General features: G+C 37.2%; 1 protein-coding gene across 2 annotated transcripts in view; it reads left to right on the plus strand.

Moving 5' to 3' along the window:
* HEATR1 (HEAT repeat containing 1) overlaps positions 1-18,217 on the plus strand; it is a 38,616-nt gene that overhangs the window by 9,497 nt on the left and 10,902 nt on the right. For both annotated transcript variants that reach the window (XM_055810263.1, XM_055810264.1), the window contains 19 exons: positions 988-1,095; positions 1,502-1,597; positions 2,599-2,687; positions 2,988-3,199; positions 3,477-3,598; positions 4,126-4,323; positions 5,935-6,118; positions 6,391-6,539; positions 8,586-8,778; positions 9,302-9,474; positions 9,834-10,001; positions 10,826-11,068; positions 11,810-11,941; positions 12,368-12,474; positions 13,528-13,671; positions 14,434-14,552; positions 14,821-14,942; positions 16,417-16,545; positions 17,860-18,090. In XM_055810263.1, the coding sequence (XP_055666238.1) occupies positions 988-1,095; positions 1,502-1,597; positions 2,599-2,687; positions 2,988-3,199; positions 3,477-3,598; positions 4,126-4,323; positions 5,935-6,118; positions 6,391-6,539; positions 8,586-8,778; positions 9,302-9,474; positions 9,834-10,001; positions 10,826-11,068; positions 11,810-11,941; positions 12,368-12,474; positions 13,528-13,671; positions 14,434-14,552; positions 14,821-14,942; positions 16,417-16,545; positions 17,860-18,090 (2,919 nt within the window). The remainder of the gene's footprint in view (positions 1-987; positions 1,096-1,501; positions 1,598-2,598; positions 2,688-2,987; positions 3,200-3,476; positions 3,599-4,125; positions 4,324-5,934; positions 6,119-6,390; positions 6,540-8,585; positions 8,779-9,301; positions 9,475-9,833; positions 10,002-10,825; positions 11,069-11,809; positions 11,942-12,367; positions 12,475-13,527; positions 13,672-14,433; positions 14,553-14,820; positions 14,943-16,416; positions 16,546-17,859; positions 18,091-18,217) is intronic.

The following is an 18,217-nucleotide window of genomic DNA, read 5'->3' on the forward strand; positions in this document are numbered from 1 at the left end:
CAGTCAGTCATGAGTGTGAGCTTTTTTTCCATGGTTAAAATGTATACGTTTCCACCTGCCCCAATTGCTATCAATAATTTTTTTCCTTAGGAACATGGCCACTGCATACACTGTAGTGGTCAATAGTGACAACACGGTGGCACTCAGCAAGGCATCATTGTACTTAAAGGTTTTGTCAGTCAGATGTGTCTGTTTTGGGAAAGCTGACAAACAACTTTATCACTGTTGAGAGAAGGTGGTTTGGTCCTTTTTTTGCATTGATTTTATGAATATTTACAGTCAGTAACATGGAAGAGTAGAGTGACTACAGAGTTCTTCCCTGTGCCATTTCTGAAGAGCAGTTGAAACTCAGCCTAACACAGATAACCATGAGTGCAACAGATCTGTCCAAGGAATGTATTATTAAGAAATGGTTAGTATCATGCTGTTGTTTGCAATGATTTAAAGACTGAAAGCACTTAAAAAAAGATGATAAACTACATAAAGAAGTGCTTCGTGTATTTTTGTACTGATTTAATGAAGGCACAGATTCTGTGATGGAATAACAAGTGGATTAACAGAAAAAGAAGGCATGCAGAACAAAGCCGTGTGACTCTCTTCTAGCCTTTAAGGTTCCTGAGATAAGTGCATGCAATTGGACTGGCAGGGATGCCTTTTTCACAGTTTATCTGTGCTCTGTCACACTGACTTTGTCACTAGAGCTTTCTCAGAATCCTTAGATAAGTGTAGTGCATTTCTAGGACAAAACGGTGTCTGTGGCTTACTGTACTTTTCAAGCTATATTCCAAAAACTGTCTGCCAAAGCAAAGACAACCAAATTTGAAACAGTTATACATCATTGCTCTGTATCTGATACTTTTGGGGTCTAAATTATTCATGTTTTCTTCTGGTACAAAAAACTGCTGAAAGAATTTCTCCTGTTATCCTGGTATGTACTTAAAGTGTTTTTTAACATGCAGTGGGTCACTCTGAAATCTGTTATTTCAGTTTCTGGAAGACTCTGATACCTCCCTTCTGCTTAGTTTGAATCATCCTCAGCCAGCTGTGCGGGTCCTGGCTCTTCAGCACTTGAAAGATGTTATTGAAACATCAAAGGTTTGTGTCCTGAATCTCTCACTTACAGAACTGACAAAACATACAATGTCTTCAAAAAGCTGTTTGCCAGGCATACCGGTTGAAGATGAGTGGTACATTAAACTATTCTTATGTCATTGTCACTGGTTTCTCAGGGTGTTTTCAGTAGGCTTCTGTCACCATTTTCCTGTATTCTGGAGTCTGGATGTAGTTCTTGTTTATTAAGCTGCTTGTATTCTAAAATAATGGATAATTCTGGTTTTCTTTCTTTTGTTGGTTAAAGTTAGTTTGCCTTTGAGGTTTAATTTCATTGACGTTACCACTATTCTTCTACTAGGATTCAGATATTTCATTAAAGTCTGTAAATCATGCTACCAACACATTTTTTTTTTTTTCCTTTGGCTCTTTTTATCCTTTATTTTTTCAGGAAGGCTTTGATCAGTCCTTCATAGAAGAAGCAATTTTTGGTCGGCTCAAGGATGACAACAGAGATGTTGTAATGTCTGCTCTCAGTTCTTTGGAGGTAAGTGTCTATTTTTTGATGTGTCAGGTGAGATTTTAGAATATGTGTGTCTGGAATGTATTCTTTGTAATTGCCCTTCTACTCATGTCCTTCCTGTACAGCTTTTGTCCTTTAGCAGGATTAAACAGCACAAAGTTAAGAGGCTTGTGGTTTTTACCACCTCACAATTCCCCCCAAATTTCTGCTTCCTGATCTTTCCCAAAGTGTTTGCACGTAACCTGAATATTGATATCTTTTTATGTAGCTACTAAAGTATATTTTAATCTTTGATTATTATTTGAAGTGTGATTCCTGCTTATCCTGTACATTTTTCTATAAAAATGCAAGCCATGTTACCTGCCTTTTGGATAGAAAATGGTGCAGTGACAAGTCGTTACGCTAGTGAGAAGTGCTCAGTTGAGTTTTTCCGTATGAGAGTCATTTGGTCAGTTGATAGCGGCAAAGTCCTAAACTCCAGCTCAGGTTTACTGGATAAGGCTCTGGTATGCATTGTACTGATTGTTTCCAGCTAGAGTAACAGTCTGTCTTTATTGCTTCTGCTGAGTAGTGGTGGAGAATATTAGTAGTGGTAGTAAAATTGGTCTTGTGTGTTCGTTCATTCTCAATCACTAAAAAACAGGAATAGAAGCACGTGAGTGCTTCATTAGACTGCAGTATCTTTTGTTAATGTTCCTTGTATTTTTGTCATACAGGTGGTATGTAAAGTAAAAGCATTCTTGTTTAATTAGAAAGCATTTTTCTCATTGTTTATCAATTTTACAAATCATTTCTGCATTCAATAAATTCTCCGTACTTCAGCATTTCAAGAGGGCATGGTGGGCAGCCTTGTAACTTCTGTTCACCCTGATAATATCTTCATTACATCATCATCAATAGGAATGCAATTAGTGATGTTTGGTCTCTGTTTCCACTCGGTATAGCAGAAGCTTTTTCCATTATGATATGGTAAATTATTTTGTATCTTATTATACTTTCGTTCCTTTTTCTTGATTACTTTCTAGATTTTCAGGAAACACATCAATCCGGAAGTAATAGTATCAAGTCTTTTGAATATCTTCCAGAGAGCTGATCTTTCAAAGGATGGAAAGTGGTATGTTTGTGCCTTTTTTCAGTCTGCATTCTTGCTGTATAAATTAAATTTTTAAAAAGTAACTCTAAAGAATACTTTTAAACTTTTTCACATCAATTACTTTTTTTTTTTTACACCATATCTGTACTAAGCTACAAAAGAAATGTTGAATTATTTGCATACCACTTCCCATGAATTCCTTGATTTGTTCTCACTGCTATTTGGATTCAGAAAATTGCCATGAAAAACGGAAAACAAATCAAAGAAATGTTGCTGGTATGATTGAGCCGTGGGTTTTCAACATGACTTGTTCTCCTTTAGGTACAAGGCTCTGGAGCGAGCAATAAAAATTTTAGTAAAAGAAGAAATTTTGAAGGAGAAAAAAGAACTACTAGATGAAGCAGTAATGCAGTTGTTACCATTTATGGTAATCACTAATGCGAATTCAAAATCTTCAGATTGGAAAATGGCTGTTTGTCTGTCAGAGTCTGATCTCTGCTCCTTACACCCTTTACTGAAAGGCTGGCCAGAAGGTAAAGCATTAATTTTAACTAATTTGGTAAAAGAAAAATTGTAATAATTTAGGATGTTGTTCTTACTGAACCTAAACACTTACTGAAGGAGAGTAGCTGTCATTAACAAGCTATTATGCTCTAAGTGTGCATGGAGTTCTTTAAAAAATTCTTTGAAAAGATGAAGAAATTGTGTAGTATGTTTCTGACTGTTTCTAAATATTATCGAGCCACCAGTGTTTTAATATGTGATTTGTATACCTAGATTGTCTGATAATTATTTTTTCCCTTGGTATAGCTCTTGAAGAGGCAATTAAATCTAGCAAGTCTGCAGAGCTGATAGGAGTGGCCAGCGAGAAAATGATTCTGCTGTTTTCTGAAAACATGACTTCAGGGGATCCTTCCTTACTATCGCAAATGGTATGCATACCATGTTACCCTAACCTTAAGAGACATTACTTTCCAGGTGGTCACTGTAGTAGAGCAAATGTGATATAGAAGTTTGCATGTGCTATTCTTAGCATTAGTATGTATTATTAAGCTACTAAGCAAATATATATATATATATATATATATATATATATATATATATATGTAGAATAGCAAACTCTGATACAATCTAGATGAAACCTTAACATAAGGAAAAGAAACAGTAAAGCTATTAACTATTTGGACAGATGGTCAGTATAACTAAATTCCAGGAATTTTTATTTTCCTGGAAAAAAGTTCTGGGCAATAAACAAGTCTACCTGTGCATAGTTCCTAGAAATAAATGTTTGTGCATTCCCAGGTTCCAAAGCATACCATTGCAGCAGACAATAACTTGTTACTAATGACAGAAGGTAACAGTGATTTAATTGAACATGTGTATGAAAAATGGTGTAAACTCATAGTGAAGTCCCATGTCTTACAGACTTTGTTATTTTCCCTTCACTCCCTTTTCTAAGGTTGATGATCTGATACTTGTTGCTGAGACGGAATCTGACAGTGTGAGGCAGAAAGTAACTACTCATTTAATTGGTTCAGTGCTTGTTCAGTGCTGCTGTAATACACAGATGAAGGAAAGTTATTTTTCAGTGGCTATCAGAGTCTTCTGTTTCTTGGATAAGAAAATAAAAAGCCTCAGTGCTTGTGATCCTGCAGAGGTAAGATGTAAAGAGTTTGGAGAGGGCATTTTCTATGTAATGGAGAAATTTATTTTTTTTTTATTGGAGGACAAGAACTTCAGAAACCTTGAGAAGGACTGAAAATGTCACCTTCATTTCTTTTCAGAGCAAACCCACACACTTGGCAGCAGTACTAGAAGCTGCCATAAAGAATTGCTCTTACATTTTACCACTCTAGTGAGTCTGCATTAAAAATTTAAGAACTCCAGAGCTTTAGGCTGGCATCCCACCAACAGGTTCAATGTTTCAGTGCTGTGGGCTTGGCATAAAGTTTGGGGCGTTTTCCATTGTTTGGCTTAGGAATACCAGGGCTTTTAGTCATTGAGTAAAGGTTTTGCTGGCTTGTTCAATAGGAGAAGGAAGGAAATGCAGCCAAGTATGAAAAAGAGCTTGTGCTAGGAGCGGTTCCAGAGGAGGGCTGTGAAAATGGTGAGAGAGCTGGAACACTTCTCCTGTGAAGAGAGGCTTAGTTGGGATTGTTCAGCCTGGAGGAGGAAAGACTCCACAGAGACCTTTTTGCAGCCTTCCAACTTAAAGGGGGCATATAAGAAAGATGGAGAGAGACTTTTTACCAGGGTCTGGAGTGACAGGACAAGGGCAGATGGTTTTAAACAGAAAGAGGGTGGATTTAGGTTGGATGTAAGGAAGAAATTCTTTATTATGAGGTCGTGAGGCACAGGAACAGGTTGGCCTGAGAAGTTGTATATGCCCTATCCCTAGAATTATTCATGGTCAGATTAAGTGGGGCTTTGAGAAATCTGATTTAGTGATAGATATCCCTGCCCATGGCAGGGGGGTTGGACTAGATGATCTTTAAAGATCCCTTCCAACCCAAACCATTCTGTGATTCTACGAATTGCAACCTCAGGCAAGTCCTTGCAACAATATTGAAAGTGTTGTTCCTGAATTTGTTGGGTTTTGGTTATTTGTGCAGCTCCATAAGCACTTGTATTGACACTTGTTGAGGGGTAACATGCAGGTGGAAGGAGGAGCCAGTAGAGGGGCAGGAACAACGTTCAGGAAGCATATTTCTGCATCTTTCTACTACCTTTTTTTGCTTTATTTTTATGCAGACTGCTTACTGGGGTTTTCTTGATTGATTTTGTTGAAATAGTTTGCTTTTTTTTTGTCAGAAACCTTCATAAGCAGGGCTGTGCTTCTGTACCTCCTCACAGACACATAGCGATACATGGTAATTAGTTATTCCGACCTCAGATTATTCCATTAAAGAGTTTTTATATATACAAATATCTGAAAGATATGAATTATGTTGCTGGAACAGCTAGATGAGAGGGTTAAACAGAATGTCCACAAAATGCTGTAACTCCTAATCCCTTTGAAAAGATATTTTAGAGATTGGTCGTTAACTATTCTGTTACCTCGACTTAGGTACACTGTTAATTAAGGTAGTAAGGGCTGGCATAGGTTTTAAAACTGCAGATGCAAGCTTAAACGTGAAATCAGACATGTAATTCATAAGAATACCTCTTCTGAGGTTGGGAATTAAATATTGCTAAATTTTAGTGCTAGATTTCTGTCTTCTGTTGGATGAAATTATGACGCTATACATAAATGAATTTTCATTTATAGGAAACTCCCCTAAAATGGTCTGTTGAAACAATAGAGGAAACTTTGGTGCCTAAGGACCTGTTAATTGCGTATATAGAAAAGCTCAGTAGTGATCAGACTGCTCATGCAGAGGAGTCAGCTATGTTCCTGTTCTTGCTGAAAAACTTCATTAATGGCCTAAAGCCTCCTCTCTCCTTTTCAAAAGGTAGGTGGTTTTTTGACTGTCTTTTATATCAGCGGAGTGAAGAAGGAAGGTTAATTTTTTTTTTGTCTTCAAAAGTTGTTGGCAACAAGCAAGCCTTGCTTCCCTGACCACTTTCCTTTGTTGTTATACAGGTCTGCAAAGATTACTTACTTGTGAACATGAAATCAGCCAAATGTATTGTCTTCTTTTAACTAGAGATGTTTGTTTTCTCTTGGTTTTTGAAGGTGTTGATATGCATCCACTGTGTCTTATTTATAACCTGTATTTTTTAGAGGAAACTTGGTGGAATCCTGAATCTCTGAATCAAGATAGCCAAGACTACCTGCACCTCCTTTTGGGGCTATTTGACCTACTTGTCTGTGGAGCTAGTGAGGGAAGCAATGCTGTTCAATACAGAGCACTGATGAATCTCTTACTAAAGGTATTATTTTTGCTTTTCTTACTTGGAATTACTAGTCATCAACTATTATGCAGTTACATTATTCTAAGGAAAACTGAGAAAAATGGAGAATTAATCATGCAGCGCCACTTGTGGCACGCTAGTACTGTTAGCAGATGGAAGGCTAAGCTTCACCTGATTAGTTAACCCTTATTAAATGTAATAGTAGAAAACTAAAGTGAAAAAAGAATAAATGGACCAGTTGAAGCAAAAGTGAAAATATAACACTGATTTACAGTACAAGGTCAAGAGCTTGAAGTTTGAGCTAAAAGTTTTAATCCTGTCTGGGAGCAAAGCAAACAGTTGCTCTGTAAAAGTTGTAAGTTTTTAAATACAAAAATTGAAAGGAAAACTTCCAGAGGACACTGCATGTTTCCTTATAACATCATCTCATGTTTTCTCACCCATTTTTTTGAAGAGAATAAGGGATTTTGGTGGTGTGGATTGTAGTAGGGAGTAATTAATAACTGTACATTCTGAGGAAAAGAGAAGCAAGTAATTGACACAAGGCTGCTGTTACTGGAATTTGATGCTGTTTCAGCAAGAACAGCACATGACAAGCATAGACAAAGGAAAGAATAGCAGAAATTTCATAACAAAACTTTTCTGAAGTTATTTCTTGTATATAAATCTGTTTCATTATCAGTCACTCTGAGATCTGGTGAAATTGTACTGATACTGAGCTATTAAATACATCGATTTAGTGCCTGGCTAGTTAAAAGTTGTCAGCAGGGAAGAAAGGATGTTATTTTGGTGGGATTTTTGACTGAGCAAGGTGGGTCATACTGCACAGAGAAGGTCAGATGAGGGACTACAGAAGGTTGGTAGTGTCCTAGGACCTAGTGAAGGCAACAGCTGCAGTAAAAATTTGCTTCTTTCACTTGTGGAATTCTGCTGTCTCCGATTGTGAGGGTATTAACTTGAAAGGCACAAGACAGTTATTTTTGCCCACTCTAGAACAGTTAATACAACTAGAATCTAGATCTTGGTGGACTTGTGGAAAAGAGAACAGGCAAGCGTATGTCAGAAGCTGTATGGGTTTTTCTGGCAAGCTGCGTTCAGTCTGCGAGATGTTGAGTGGGCACTTGTGTATGATGAATGAGGAGCTCTTTGGATTCCAGAGAGCATCTTGCAGACAGAAAGCATGCTAGCTAGTGCCAGACCATGTAGTGAGCAAGAACTTAAAAGTGATTTGGGATACTATTAGAAGACAGTGTAAGTGCTTCAAAATCAGAAGCTATCCTCACTAAATTTTGGCAGAAAGGTCTTGAAACAAAGTTAAGGTAATTGGATGTAGATGTGTGGAAAAACTGAACTGAATCCTCTTGGAGCAGCTATTACTATTGGGGGTGGTCTGACCTGCATCTGCGATGGTCAGTGATGTGCTTATGATTCAAAGTTTGTTAATTTTGGTCCACGCTCTGTTACTGTAAAGCCTATAAAACCAATGCAGGACAAATTGGAAGAATGGAGTTTAGCGTGAAGAGACCACGCAGAAAGCTGTGCTGTAGAAGGAAATCAGATGCCTAGCCATCCTGAGATGCTTGTTTATAGACTTCTGAAAATCACTTTGTGTGACTGATGAAAAAGTCAGGGATTACTTAGAGCACTTTTAATATTACGATTACTGCTGTACAAGACAGAAAAATAGAAGTTCTTTATTTTGTATATAACAGTTTCCTTGCACGTTTGACATAATATACAAATATTCATATGGATGTGCTTTCAGTCTCTTATGATCTAAAAAAAATTCCCTTGTATTTACATACCTACAGACTACAAATTATCTGTTAAACTAAGCAATCCAGCCATTAAGAAACATGTAGACTTGTATACACGTGCAAGTACTGTTTACACAAAAGCATCATCTCTTAACTTTTTCTTCCCAAAGGACACTGTTGCTGACTCTTTAGTTCTCTTTCTGTGTACTCCTTTGATTTGGGTGGTTGATCAGATGTTGTGAGTAGTAGTTTGCCAAATTAAGTTGTTAAACAAGTGCTTTTCTCTTTTTGTTTTGTTAAATTTAAGGTACATCTAAAAGATTCAGAGTTTCTCTTCAAATTCCTTTCCATTTTATGGACTTACAGTTATAACCTTTCAAATCATCTGAACTATGAAGTCAATGCAATGCTACAGACTCAAGCTCTATATATTGGCTATGCACTGCTTGAATCACAGACATATCAAAAAAAGAAACAGCTGCTATCACCATCATCTCCAGGTAAAGTAAAACAGTATTTGTCTCTCATCTTACGATGTAATCACAGCGGATTTTGGTTTTGTGCAATTTTTACTATGTTTTATACCATGAAGGGTATCTATAGTTATTCATGTTCAGCTACACTAGGCTGAGACAGCTTTCTCTGTTGCTGATTCACTGCTGCAGTTATTAGCCCAAGCTTGGAAGTAGGCGAAACCAATTTTTTTTAAATTTTAGAAGTGTTAAACACTGCTATACTGAAGAGGTCAGTTACAGCACCTTGCGTTCTGTGCAGTGTAAGGGTGTGACAGCCAGTAACAATATGAACTCTCTGAGCTTAAACACAAATATAAAGACTGTGATGAAGAACTTCAGAGTCGTGGATCTCTGAGATTCATGTTGGTTTTGTGTAGTTTAAAGGTTTACAGTGGAAAGAGTTTAATTCCAAAGTAGTGATGCCTCTTCAGGGACAGATACAGTAAAATTCTGACCACTCACTTTATACTGTTGTCTTTTCCTCCTTCCTTCCCTCACTCTTTTGCAGTGGTGATATCTTTGCTAATTAACTTGGGTAGTCCTGTGAGTGAAGTTCGAAGGGCTGCTCTCAACTGCCTTCATTCCTTGAGAGGTGTAAAGGAGTCTCTATTTCATCCTGTTCTTCAGCATCTGGAGCAAAAGACAGAAGAGATCATATCTGACCGTACATACATAACACAGGTATTTTTTACATGAAGATGTATATTAATACAAGTTTTGTCTGCTGCTGTGAGCTCTCATCTTTTCTAAAAGAAATCAAGTTAATTGGGAAAGTTCATTGTCTTTGTATACTATAGTAGACTGATTTTTTTTTTGTAGTTTTTTAAAGGACTATAAAAACATTCAAGTGGTTTATCACACAAATAATTGAGACTATCAGTCAAATCAGAAGTATTTTTTTTTGCAGCTGAACGTTATTTTACAGCTAAGAATTCTGTTTGTATCTAGGTTGCATTATTATGAAAGCATTGAATAAGCATTGTTCTAAGGTATTTTTATTGCAGAGAAGGAACTTAATTTTAACTTTGTTAATGAACTAGATTATGGAAACTCTATTTGAGGAGCTTGAGACACAGCCAAAACAGAAATCCCAGAAGAAAAAATTGTTGGAGGCTTTGGAAAACATACTTGACGGTGTACAGAACCCTATTTTCCCATCATATATTGCAAGAAACTTAATGAAAATTCTTCATGAAGTCCATGGTGAGGTAAGTGCTGCCTTTCTAGTTGTTGTATGGGTTCTGCACTTGTTTGAAATGCTGAAAACAAATTTCGTTTCATAATAATGTTGTTAAATAACTTCATAATGTATTAAGACTATTAGGCATTAAGTTGACACCTCTAATAATACGCAGTAGTGCTGCAAGGTATGATTTAGTGAAACATAAAATATTTGCATGCTCCATCCAGGAATGTAAGGGCTATAAAACTTTGCACTGGAGTTCTTAAGGAAACTCTTATGTTACTGAAAAATACCGTTTCAGAAAAAGGTTCTTCCAGAGGAAATTTATTACCTTGGTTAGATACCAGTGTATGTAGAGTTTTCTGTACAGAACTGTAATGTATTTGTATATATTAACCTTCTCTTATCTAGTTTATTCAGAATTCTCTAAGTTCTGGAAAAATATGAGTTCAGTGTTCAAAAACTGAATGATTATGAATTTTTATGCTCTGTTCAGTTGCACGTGTCTTGAAAGGGTTGTGAACTGCATAGAGGATGACTGTTCTTGCCTCATTGGGGTTTTGTAAGAGACAGCAGTCATAAATAGGTGAAGAAAATTGCCTTTTCTCTGTACTTTAAAAATATGAACTACTACTCTGCGAAGGAGAAGAGCAAAGTAGCAGATGAGCATGTACTCGTCATAATCTCCAAAACATTCTTGTATTTTTCCTCTTGAATAACTGTTGCATAAAATACTGTATGCAGCGTGTTACCAGAGAGGGGATGTAGCAGTAAAATGAAGCTGTGCGATTGGAAGTTTGTTAAAAAGAGGACAGATAAAAACTTCTGTTATGAATTTCCTGTTTGCAGATGATTCTTTCTCACCTCTTGCCTGCACTAGACCGGTTGCTAGAGAAGGTCTTTAAGAAACCTGAGGCAATGTTGAAAGATGAAGTTGTTCTCCTGCATCTCATCCTTGGAAAATTTAATGAATATTCAGCACCTCTTTTGTGCAAAAATCAGCAGAGTCTGGATTTATTTATCAAAAGCATGCATGCTGCCAAGAAAATCTATGAAGAAATTCCATCATTTCAGATCACAGCACTTGGGCAGGTATGACTTTATGAAAGATCTTTATTTTTATGCTTAAAGTAAATAACATTGTTTAGGAATGGATTTACAAGGACTCTGTGTGAAGGTGTCCCTAGCTTTTGACCTGTCTTTCTTCTAGTACAAGTTTTCAAGGTCTCCATAGTGTCCTTGAAACATCTAAACAGGCTGCAAAACTTTCTTAAACTTACCAGAAGGAAAAATTGCTGCATGCTTTATGTTTGCATTTTGACAAGTATAGAATCGAAATACTGTACAGCTGAACACCTGTATCATTGCCTGTAGATACTACTGTTTGACTGTCCTCAGCTTTTGTCAGTCAGGCAGGAGCTTTACTCCTTGTTTTTCATCTGAGGAAAAATTGTCAAGAAAATACAGTAGATGAGAAGTAGTCTCATTTGAAGGAGGCTACAAATCAGGCCTTCTATTAGCCAGGTATTAGTGTATATTTACCAAAGGCTGGCAACAGCAAGTTTGTTCCCCCCACCAGGCAAGCTGTGTGAAAAATTTCAGGTATCAGTATGTCTGATGGGTATTTCACAAATACATGTTTTGCATCTAACAATTCCTGGATATGTACAAAGACATAGTTAATATCCAGGCTTTCATGATACATATTCAAACTAACATGCATCTGTGATTGGGTGTCATACGTAATCTGACATACCTAAGTTCCATAGCTTGTGATTTTGTTACCCTCTTACATTAAACGTCTCTGCATTTTTTCTTTTTTCCCTTTTGTAGATTACTAAACCATTCTTTGCAGCTGCATCAGATGGGATGGTGCAACAGAAGCTATTGAAAGTATTGTTTGACTTACTGTTAAACTGTAAGAACCCACTTTGTGCCCAGACAATTAGCAGTGTGTTTAAAGGGGTAAGTGGCAAACTCCAGGACACAGAAATACATTCAAACCTGTTGTGGTGGTTCTGTGTTGCTACATTCAGTAATATTCAGTAATGTTCTTTGTTTATATCATTCATAACATGAAAGGAATTGGAAACTACTTTTCACAGAATACACTTGTGTTAACGGCATGAAAAATTTGTTAAATGACCGCTTTTAGAAGGTATTTCTTTAAAAGCCATGCATCAGTCATTTACTGTGCTACTGGAGTGAATTCAGCAGAAGTCACTTCTTTCTGCTGCACTGATTTTCATTTTCAGGATATGACTTGAATATGTGAATTATATACTCATATGTGCATGAAAGGGATCTTTTTTACAAAAAAAAAGAGGGGGGCATAGATGTGCGGTATGACACAATGTTCATTGGTACTTGCATTACTGTTCTTTGTTTCAGATTTCAGTGTGTGCTGAGCAAATTGTCAATGAACTGGAACCTCCTGAGAAAACCAAAAGTCTGGCCACTGTTCAGCAAACTAGAAGGCAGAAAATGCAGCAACAGAGGTAAAATAACTATTAAGCCAAAAATATTATCTGTCCAATTTGAAAATACCACTTGTTTTACTGTGTTGCATAGTTTGTATTGAAAGCATAAGCATGTATTTCTTCTTTTCCCCTGCACAGTAAAATAACTCAGAGCTACTTTTGGCAGGAGAACACCAACTCATGTTGCTGTTGGAGAACTGATGCAACTACAGTCAAAATTTAAAAAAAAAAAAATCCAGTAGTTTTAATGTTGACATTTGCTCTTATAGAATTTAGCTGGACATAGTTGAACAAGACTAATTTTTGTAGGTATTAATCTTGATTAGTAATAAAGATGTATGGAAAAATTACATATACGTGACTGAAGCCTACAGATGCTCATCAAAATGTTACTGTTAGTTGACTGAAAAACAGTATTTTTGCTCAGTTGAAATGTTAATATAACCATTAATTTTTAGATCTCTTTGTCTTGTTTCTTCTCTCCATTCTTACAAGGAAGGATCTGTTCTGCCCACTGTACTTCTCCTTTAAGCATCAGCTGTCAGCCATTGTTGAAACAGGATACTGAGTTGGTTTTCTTGGTTTGACCTACAGTACCTGTTCTTATTTTCCTTCGCTTGACGGTTTTTAACAATCATAACCCGTTAGACTGATCCATCTGTAAACTGTCAGAGTTTATAAACACATGCTTGCACACACCCCCATTGCCTGCACGGTCAGTGGTTAGGCACCTAGTAGTTCTGAAGAGGCAAGCAAATCAGCCTTTGGACAGTGACTTGGTAATAGATATTCCTTTTTTTCCACAGAAGTCTGCTTCATTGTGTAGAATTTTTGTATACTCAGAAGGCGTGCTATACTTGTTTGTTTTTTCAAGTTTGGTCTGGATTTTCTGTTGGTTGTTTAAAAAGTGTTGCTGCTTCAACCAAAAGCCACCTCTCATTGCCACCTCTCCCAGGAGAAGCGGTAAAGGATATCACGGTGTGAAAGAAAATGTGATTGTTTTTGCAGTCTGAAACACTGTACTATTTTCTTTGCAAATGTATATCCTGATTGTTTACCTTATCATTTTAGAAAGCCTCAAGATGCAGAATTGGCACCGGAAACAAGCCACTTCAGCTGGCAGAGGGTTATGCTTATTCTGGAGTTACTGCAGCATAAGAAGAAACTTAGACGTCCGCAGGCATTGGTACCTGCGCTTTTTAACCTGCTAAGCCGGTAATCGTGCCTCCATAACACACGAGTCCTTCAGCATCCTCTTCTGCAGCAGACACTGTCAAATGTTAAACTATGGGCTACTTTCTCTCTGCTTTGTTGCCATGTTTGTAGCTTAGCTTGCCTTTTTTATTTGAATTTCTTTTAGGTAAACCAGATGAGGGGAATGTGAAGTTGTTGTGACCTTTTTACCCTTTAAACAATGTGATGGGCTTAAGATTTTTACCTGATGCATAGCTTCTTAGGTTTCTCAAGTGGACGGCTTGGGATTGCTGAGAAGGGTGACACCTGTGCTAAAACTGGCACAATTGACAGGACTTTTGTCTTCTGCAGAGCTATTATTATAATACTTTTAAGATTTAAAATTCCTCCCAAAACATTGTGGATCAGCCTTCATCCAGTACAACTTAAGAAAACTATGGCTTTTCCTGCCAGCCCTGTCTCCAGGCACTTAGGAAAGTTTACACGTAGATTGGGTATTTATCTTTTTTCCTTATAACTTGCCTTCACATAGACTGGCAATCATATTTCAGGAAATCATCTTATACTCTCGACAGTGGGTTGATAAATGTCTTTTATTAGACCAGCTGATGTATTTGAAAGCAACAAAGAAGAGGCATGTTTTGGCAAACACTTTTTAGATGCCTCAGCTTAGAGCTTCTGTAGAATAAAGATTGCAGTTTCTTATTTCTATCTTAATATGTGGTTTGATCACTTATTTTTTGTCTCCTGTTTCAATTTCTGATTTTTTTCCTGAATGTATAGATGTCTGGAGCCTATGGAATCAGAAGAAGAAAATATGGAATATACAAAGCAGCTAATCCTCAGCTGCCTGCTGAACATCTGTCAGAAATTGTCTTCAGATGGTAGCAAGATCCCAGCAGGTAAAAGTTGCCAGGCTCATTTCTTGGTACTTGTCTCACCAGTACAGCGTTAAAATAATGGCCTCTTAACTTTTTCCTTCTCTCAGTTTATGTAGTATTGTTGAGGAGAGAGAGATTCTTCTATAGGGTATATAAGTTTGCCTTCTTAATAGTTTTTTGTAGGTCCCTTAGGTGTGGATTGCAAATTGAAACCAGTGTTTGAGTGTACCGTTTATTCCTACAAGGTTAACCATGAAAGTGTTAATGAGTGAATATTTTTTACTTGCAGATACCCTTGACAAAGAAAAATTCAACGTGGAAGTGATCGTTCAGTGCATCAGAGTTTCTAAAATGCCCCAGACACACCACCATGCACTGCTGCTCCTTGGTGCTGTTGCTGGCATGTTTCCCGTAAGTACTACCTGAAATTTATGTTGGCTCTTCTCTTCAGGTTCCAAATATTGGGTAGAGTGAGGAACATGTATAGAGCTGTTCTATTGGGAGGAACTTTCTGACAGGAGCAAGAGGCAAAATTTACAGGCTCCCTGTCCTTTTAGGGCTTTCTATTCCATTTAAATTTAAAACAAACCTCTGTCTTGATGCTTTGGCCACTTGTCATTTATGAATTTCAGTGAAGCACATTAGAAATGGAAGAAGCTTTCTGACAGCAGCCCTGCTTCACCTTCCCGCTGTGGTCAAAGTTCTTGTGCATTGTTTCTTCTTTCCCCTGCTTTTTTATAGGAAGAGTCTAGCCCAACAGCACATGTACAAGATAAGTACTTGTGAGAATACAACGCTGAGAAATGTAGTTGTAGTTGGTGGTAAAACTAGGTTGACCTGATTTTAATTGACCGAAAAACAGGCCTTTTCTTTTATGGGTTGAAATTTGAACACTCACTCTTCTAAGTAAGATTCTTTGCTTTGAAACTATAAAAGCAGCAAAATGTGTCCAGACCTATCAAACTCATTTTGCATCTTTATCTTTACCTCACTACTTTCTCCACACATTTGGAAAGATACCGTTTTCCCCAAAACGTAAAACTAATGTTTTTGACAAGTGTGTGGAGGATTTGGCTTTTTTATTGTTGGGGTGGTGGTTCTTTGTTGCCATCTTACTGCCATCGCCTGCTATAGAACCAAGCTTTTATTCTACAGTAGTATTGGCTCTTAGAAGATTTTCAAGGTCAGAATACAAGGAGCTATCTTGTATGAATCTCACTTTTAAATCTAAAACACTCCTTCAGTTCACTAAAACCGAATGAAAAACGTGCCCATAACTTCTTGCTCTAAGTTCTGGCAATATCTCGGAAACTTAAGTCTCGAGTTAGGTGACACCTCTAATCCAGCTCTCTTAAAATCAATTACTGTGATTACAGTCTAGCCTAAAAAAAAAAGCCAAAAATTAAAATGAGCATGGCTGGTTTTCATTGTATGGTTGTAGATATCACGGATGTTTTACAGGTGTAAAAAGAGTGGGTGGGCAAGATACTAAAATCACTGGAACCTGTGCCACACTTACATTTGTGCTTCTGCAAGTCTCCCCACAGCTGCGTTTGCTTGTCATAACTACCATGGCACTGAGTGGAAGATCACTAGGTGTTGGATCAGACTAAACTCGCAATTTCCACTCTTTAATTATTTGCTTAGAAGTGTATCTTGATTTCTAAATAATATTTAGAACTCTTTAACAGTCGCATGTAAATAGCTTTAAGGGACACTATACATTTAAAATTAGTTTAGTGGAAATTCTGGAAGATTCTAATGATTGCCATTTTCTTCTATAGGAATCTACTGGCATTTATGGGAAGGAGAAATGCCTTAAGGTATTATACGCAGAGCAGCACAGTTCAAAAAATCAACTAATCTCATCTGTCTTTTTTTCCAGGATAAAGTTCTCCATAACATTATGCCCATTTTTACATTCATGGGAGCAAATGTCTTGCGTCTGGATGATTCTTACACATTCCAAGTAATTAATAAGACAGTTCAGATGGTTATTCCTGCTCTTATACAGGTAAATTTGTCCACTTAATGAAAGGAGTAGAAAAAAGTGAACAATAAGATTACTAATTGAGGAGATGGTTTAGAGTATCAGTGGTAGAATAAACTGTAGCCTATTCTAGGATTATTTTTAGATCTATACTAGATTATATATAATAACTACGTTAACAGACGGACCTCCTCTGACCACCTCTTAAGGGTATCAGACTACTGCTTTTAATCTTACGAGCTCCTGCACTTTATAAATGGTTTACCCAAAACAGTGTCACAACTGTACCTAAAGAGGACCTGAAACATAGTTCAGGTGTTTCATCATAAAGATGGCAGGCAAGTTCAGCAGAGAGGAACCACTGGAAGTAACGAGAAGGTGATTAATCCTATAATAATACGTCATGGTCATATCAATAGTAGACATGGTCTAAAGCAAGTGGAAAGGTAAAATATTTGACAAATGCTTTTATTCTTCCAGCTGGTGTTTGTGTGGGTTTTCTTCTTTTTGTGTGAACACCTTAGATAAATGATTATAAATCAGAAACACATCAATGTTTTTCAAAGGGGACATTTTTTCTTCGGTCAGGTTTTATTTGCACCTAATAAATGTTAATTCTAGAGTCATTCATAGGGTTAAACATGAAAAATGCCATATAAATTTTGTATGTGAAAATGAACTGGGAAGAAAATGTCATCTTCTAACAGCAGGCTGGGGATTTCCTGGGGTTTTTTTAATATGCATACACATTTTGCATCCCCTTGCAGATCTCTGCTAGAGAAAGCAAGTTGCTGTGTCTCTTTTTCTTTGTTGTTGTTGTTTATTTATTTTCTATTTAAAACCCTTCATAGCAGCCATCACAAGTTTCTGCGACAAATTATTTATGGCACACACAATTGTTACGTGTGGGGAGAACCTAATGTTACTTACTTGAGATCATGTAGCCTACTTCTATTATTTTTAGTACGCCTTTGAATCCAAGAGCCTAACTTACTAGGCTTGCAGGCAAAGTTTTCAGAAGCGTGTGGCATTGCTTTCCCTTGAAAATGTCCTGCTTGTTTTAGCTGATGCCAAGTAACTTTTTTTTTTCTTTTTTTTTTTTTTTTTTTCATTTTTCCCTTTTTTTTCTGTTTGGTTTTTGGTTTTATTTGAAACATTTTCCTTAAACACTAAAAAAGAACTGTGTGATTGAAACCTGTTTACCTGCAGCTCAAGATTATGCTTTTAGTAATGCTGTTGTCAGGCACACGGTGCTTTCTCTCATTTTCTGAATTTACAATAAAGAACTTGCACGTGTCTGCACTAACTGCTTGAACTGTTGTACCTGCTTTTACATAGGCTGAAGACAGTGATTTGACAGAGCCCTCTGGAAGTGTGGGAGAGGTGGTGGTAAAGATCATCCGTGTGTTTGTGGATGCCTTGCCCCATGTGCCGGAGCACCGACGCCTGCCGATCCTGGCCCAGCTGATCACTACAGTGGGAGGAGACAAGTTCCTCTGGGTTCTCCTGGTGCTGCTGTTTGAGCAGTATGTGACCAAAACCGTGACTGCAACGTCAAGCACAGACAAGGTTAGAAGATTACTGGGGTCAACTTTTTCTCAAGAAGCTGATCTCCCCCTTTCAGTTCACGGTGCAAGACAAGCCCCTAGGTTATGCTAAAGTAACTAACTCTGAGCTTGTGCTATAGCAGAACCTG

The sequence above is a fragment of the Falco peregrinus genome, chromosome 7, assembly GCF_023634155.1.
Source record: "Falco peregrinus isolate bFalPer1 chromosome 7, bFalPer1.pri, whole genome shotgun sequence".
Classification (NCBI taxonomy): Eukaryota; Metazoa; Chordata; class Aves; order Falconiformes; family Falconidae; genus Falco; species Falco peregrinus.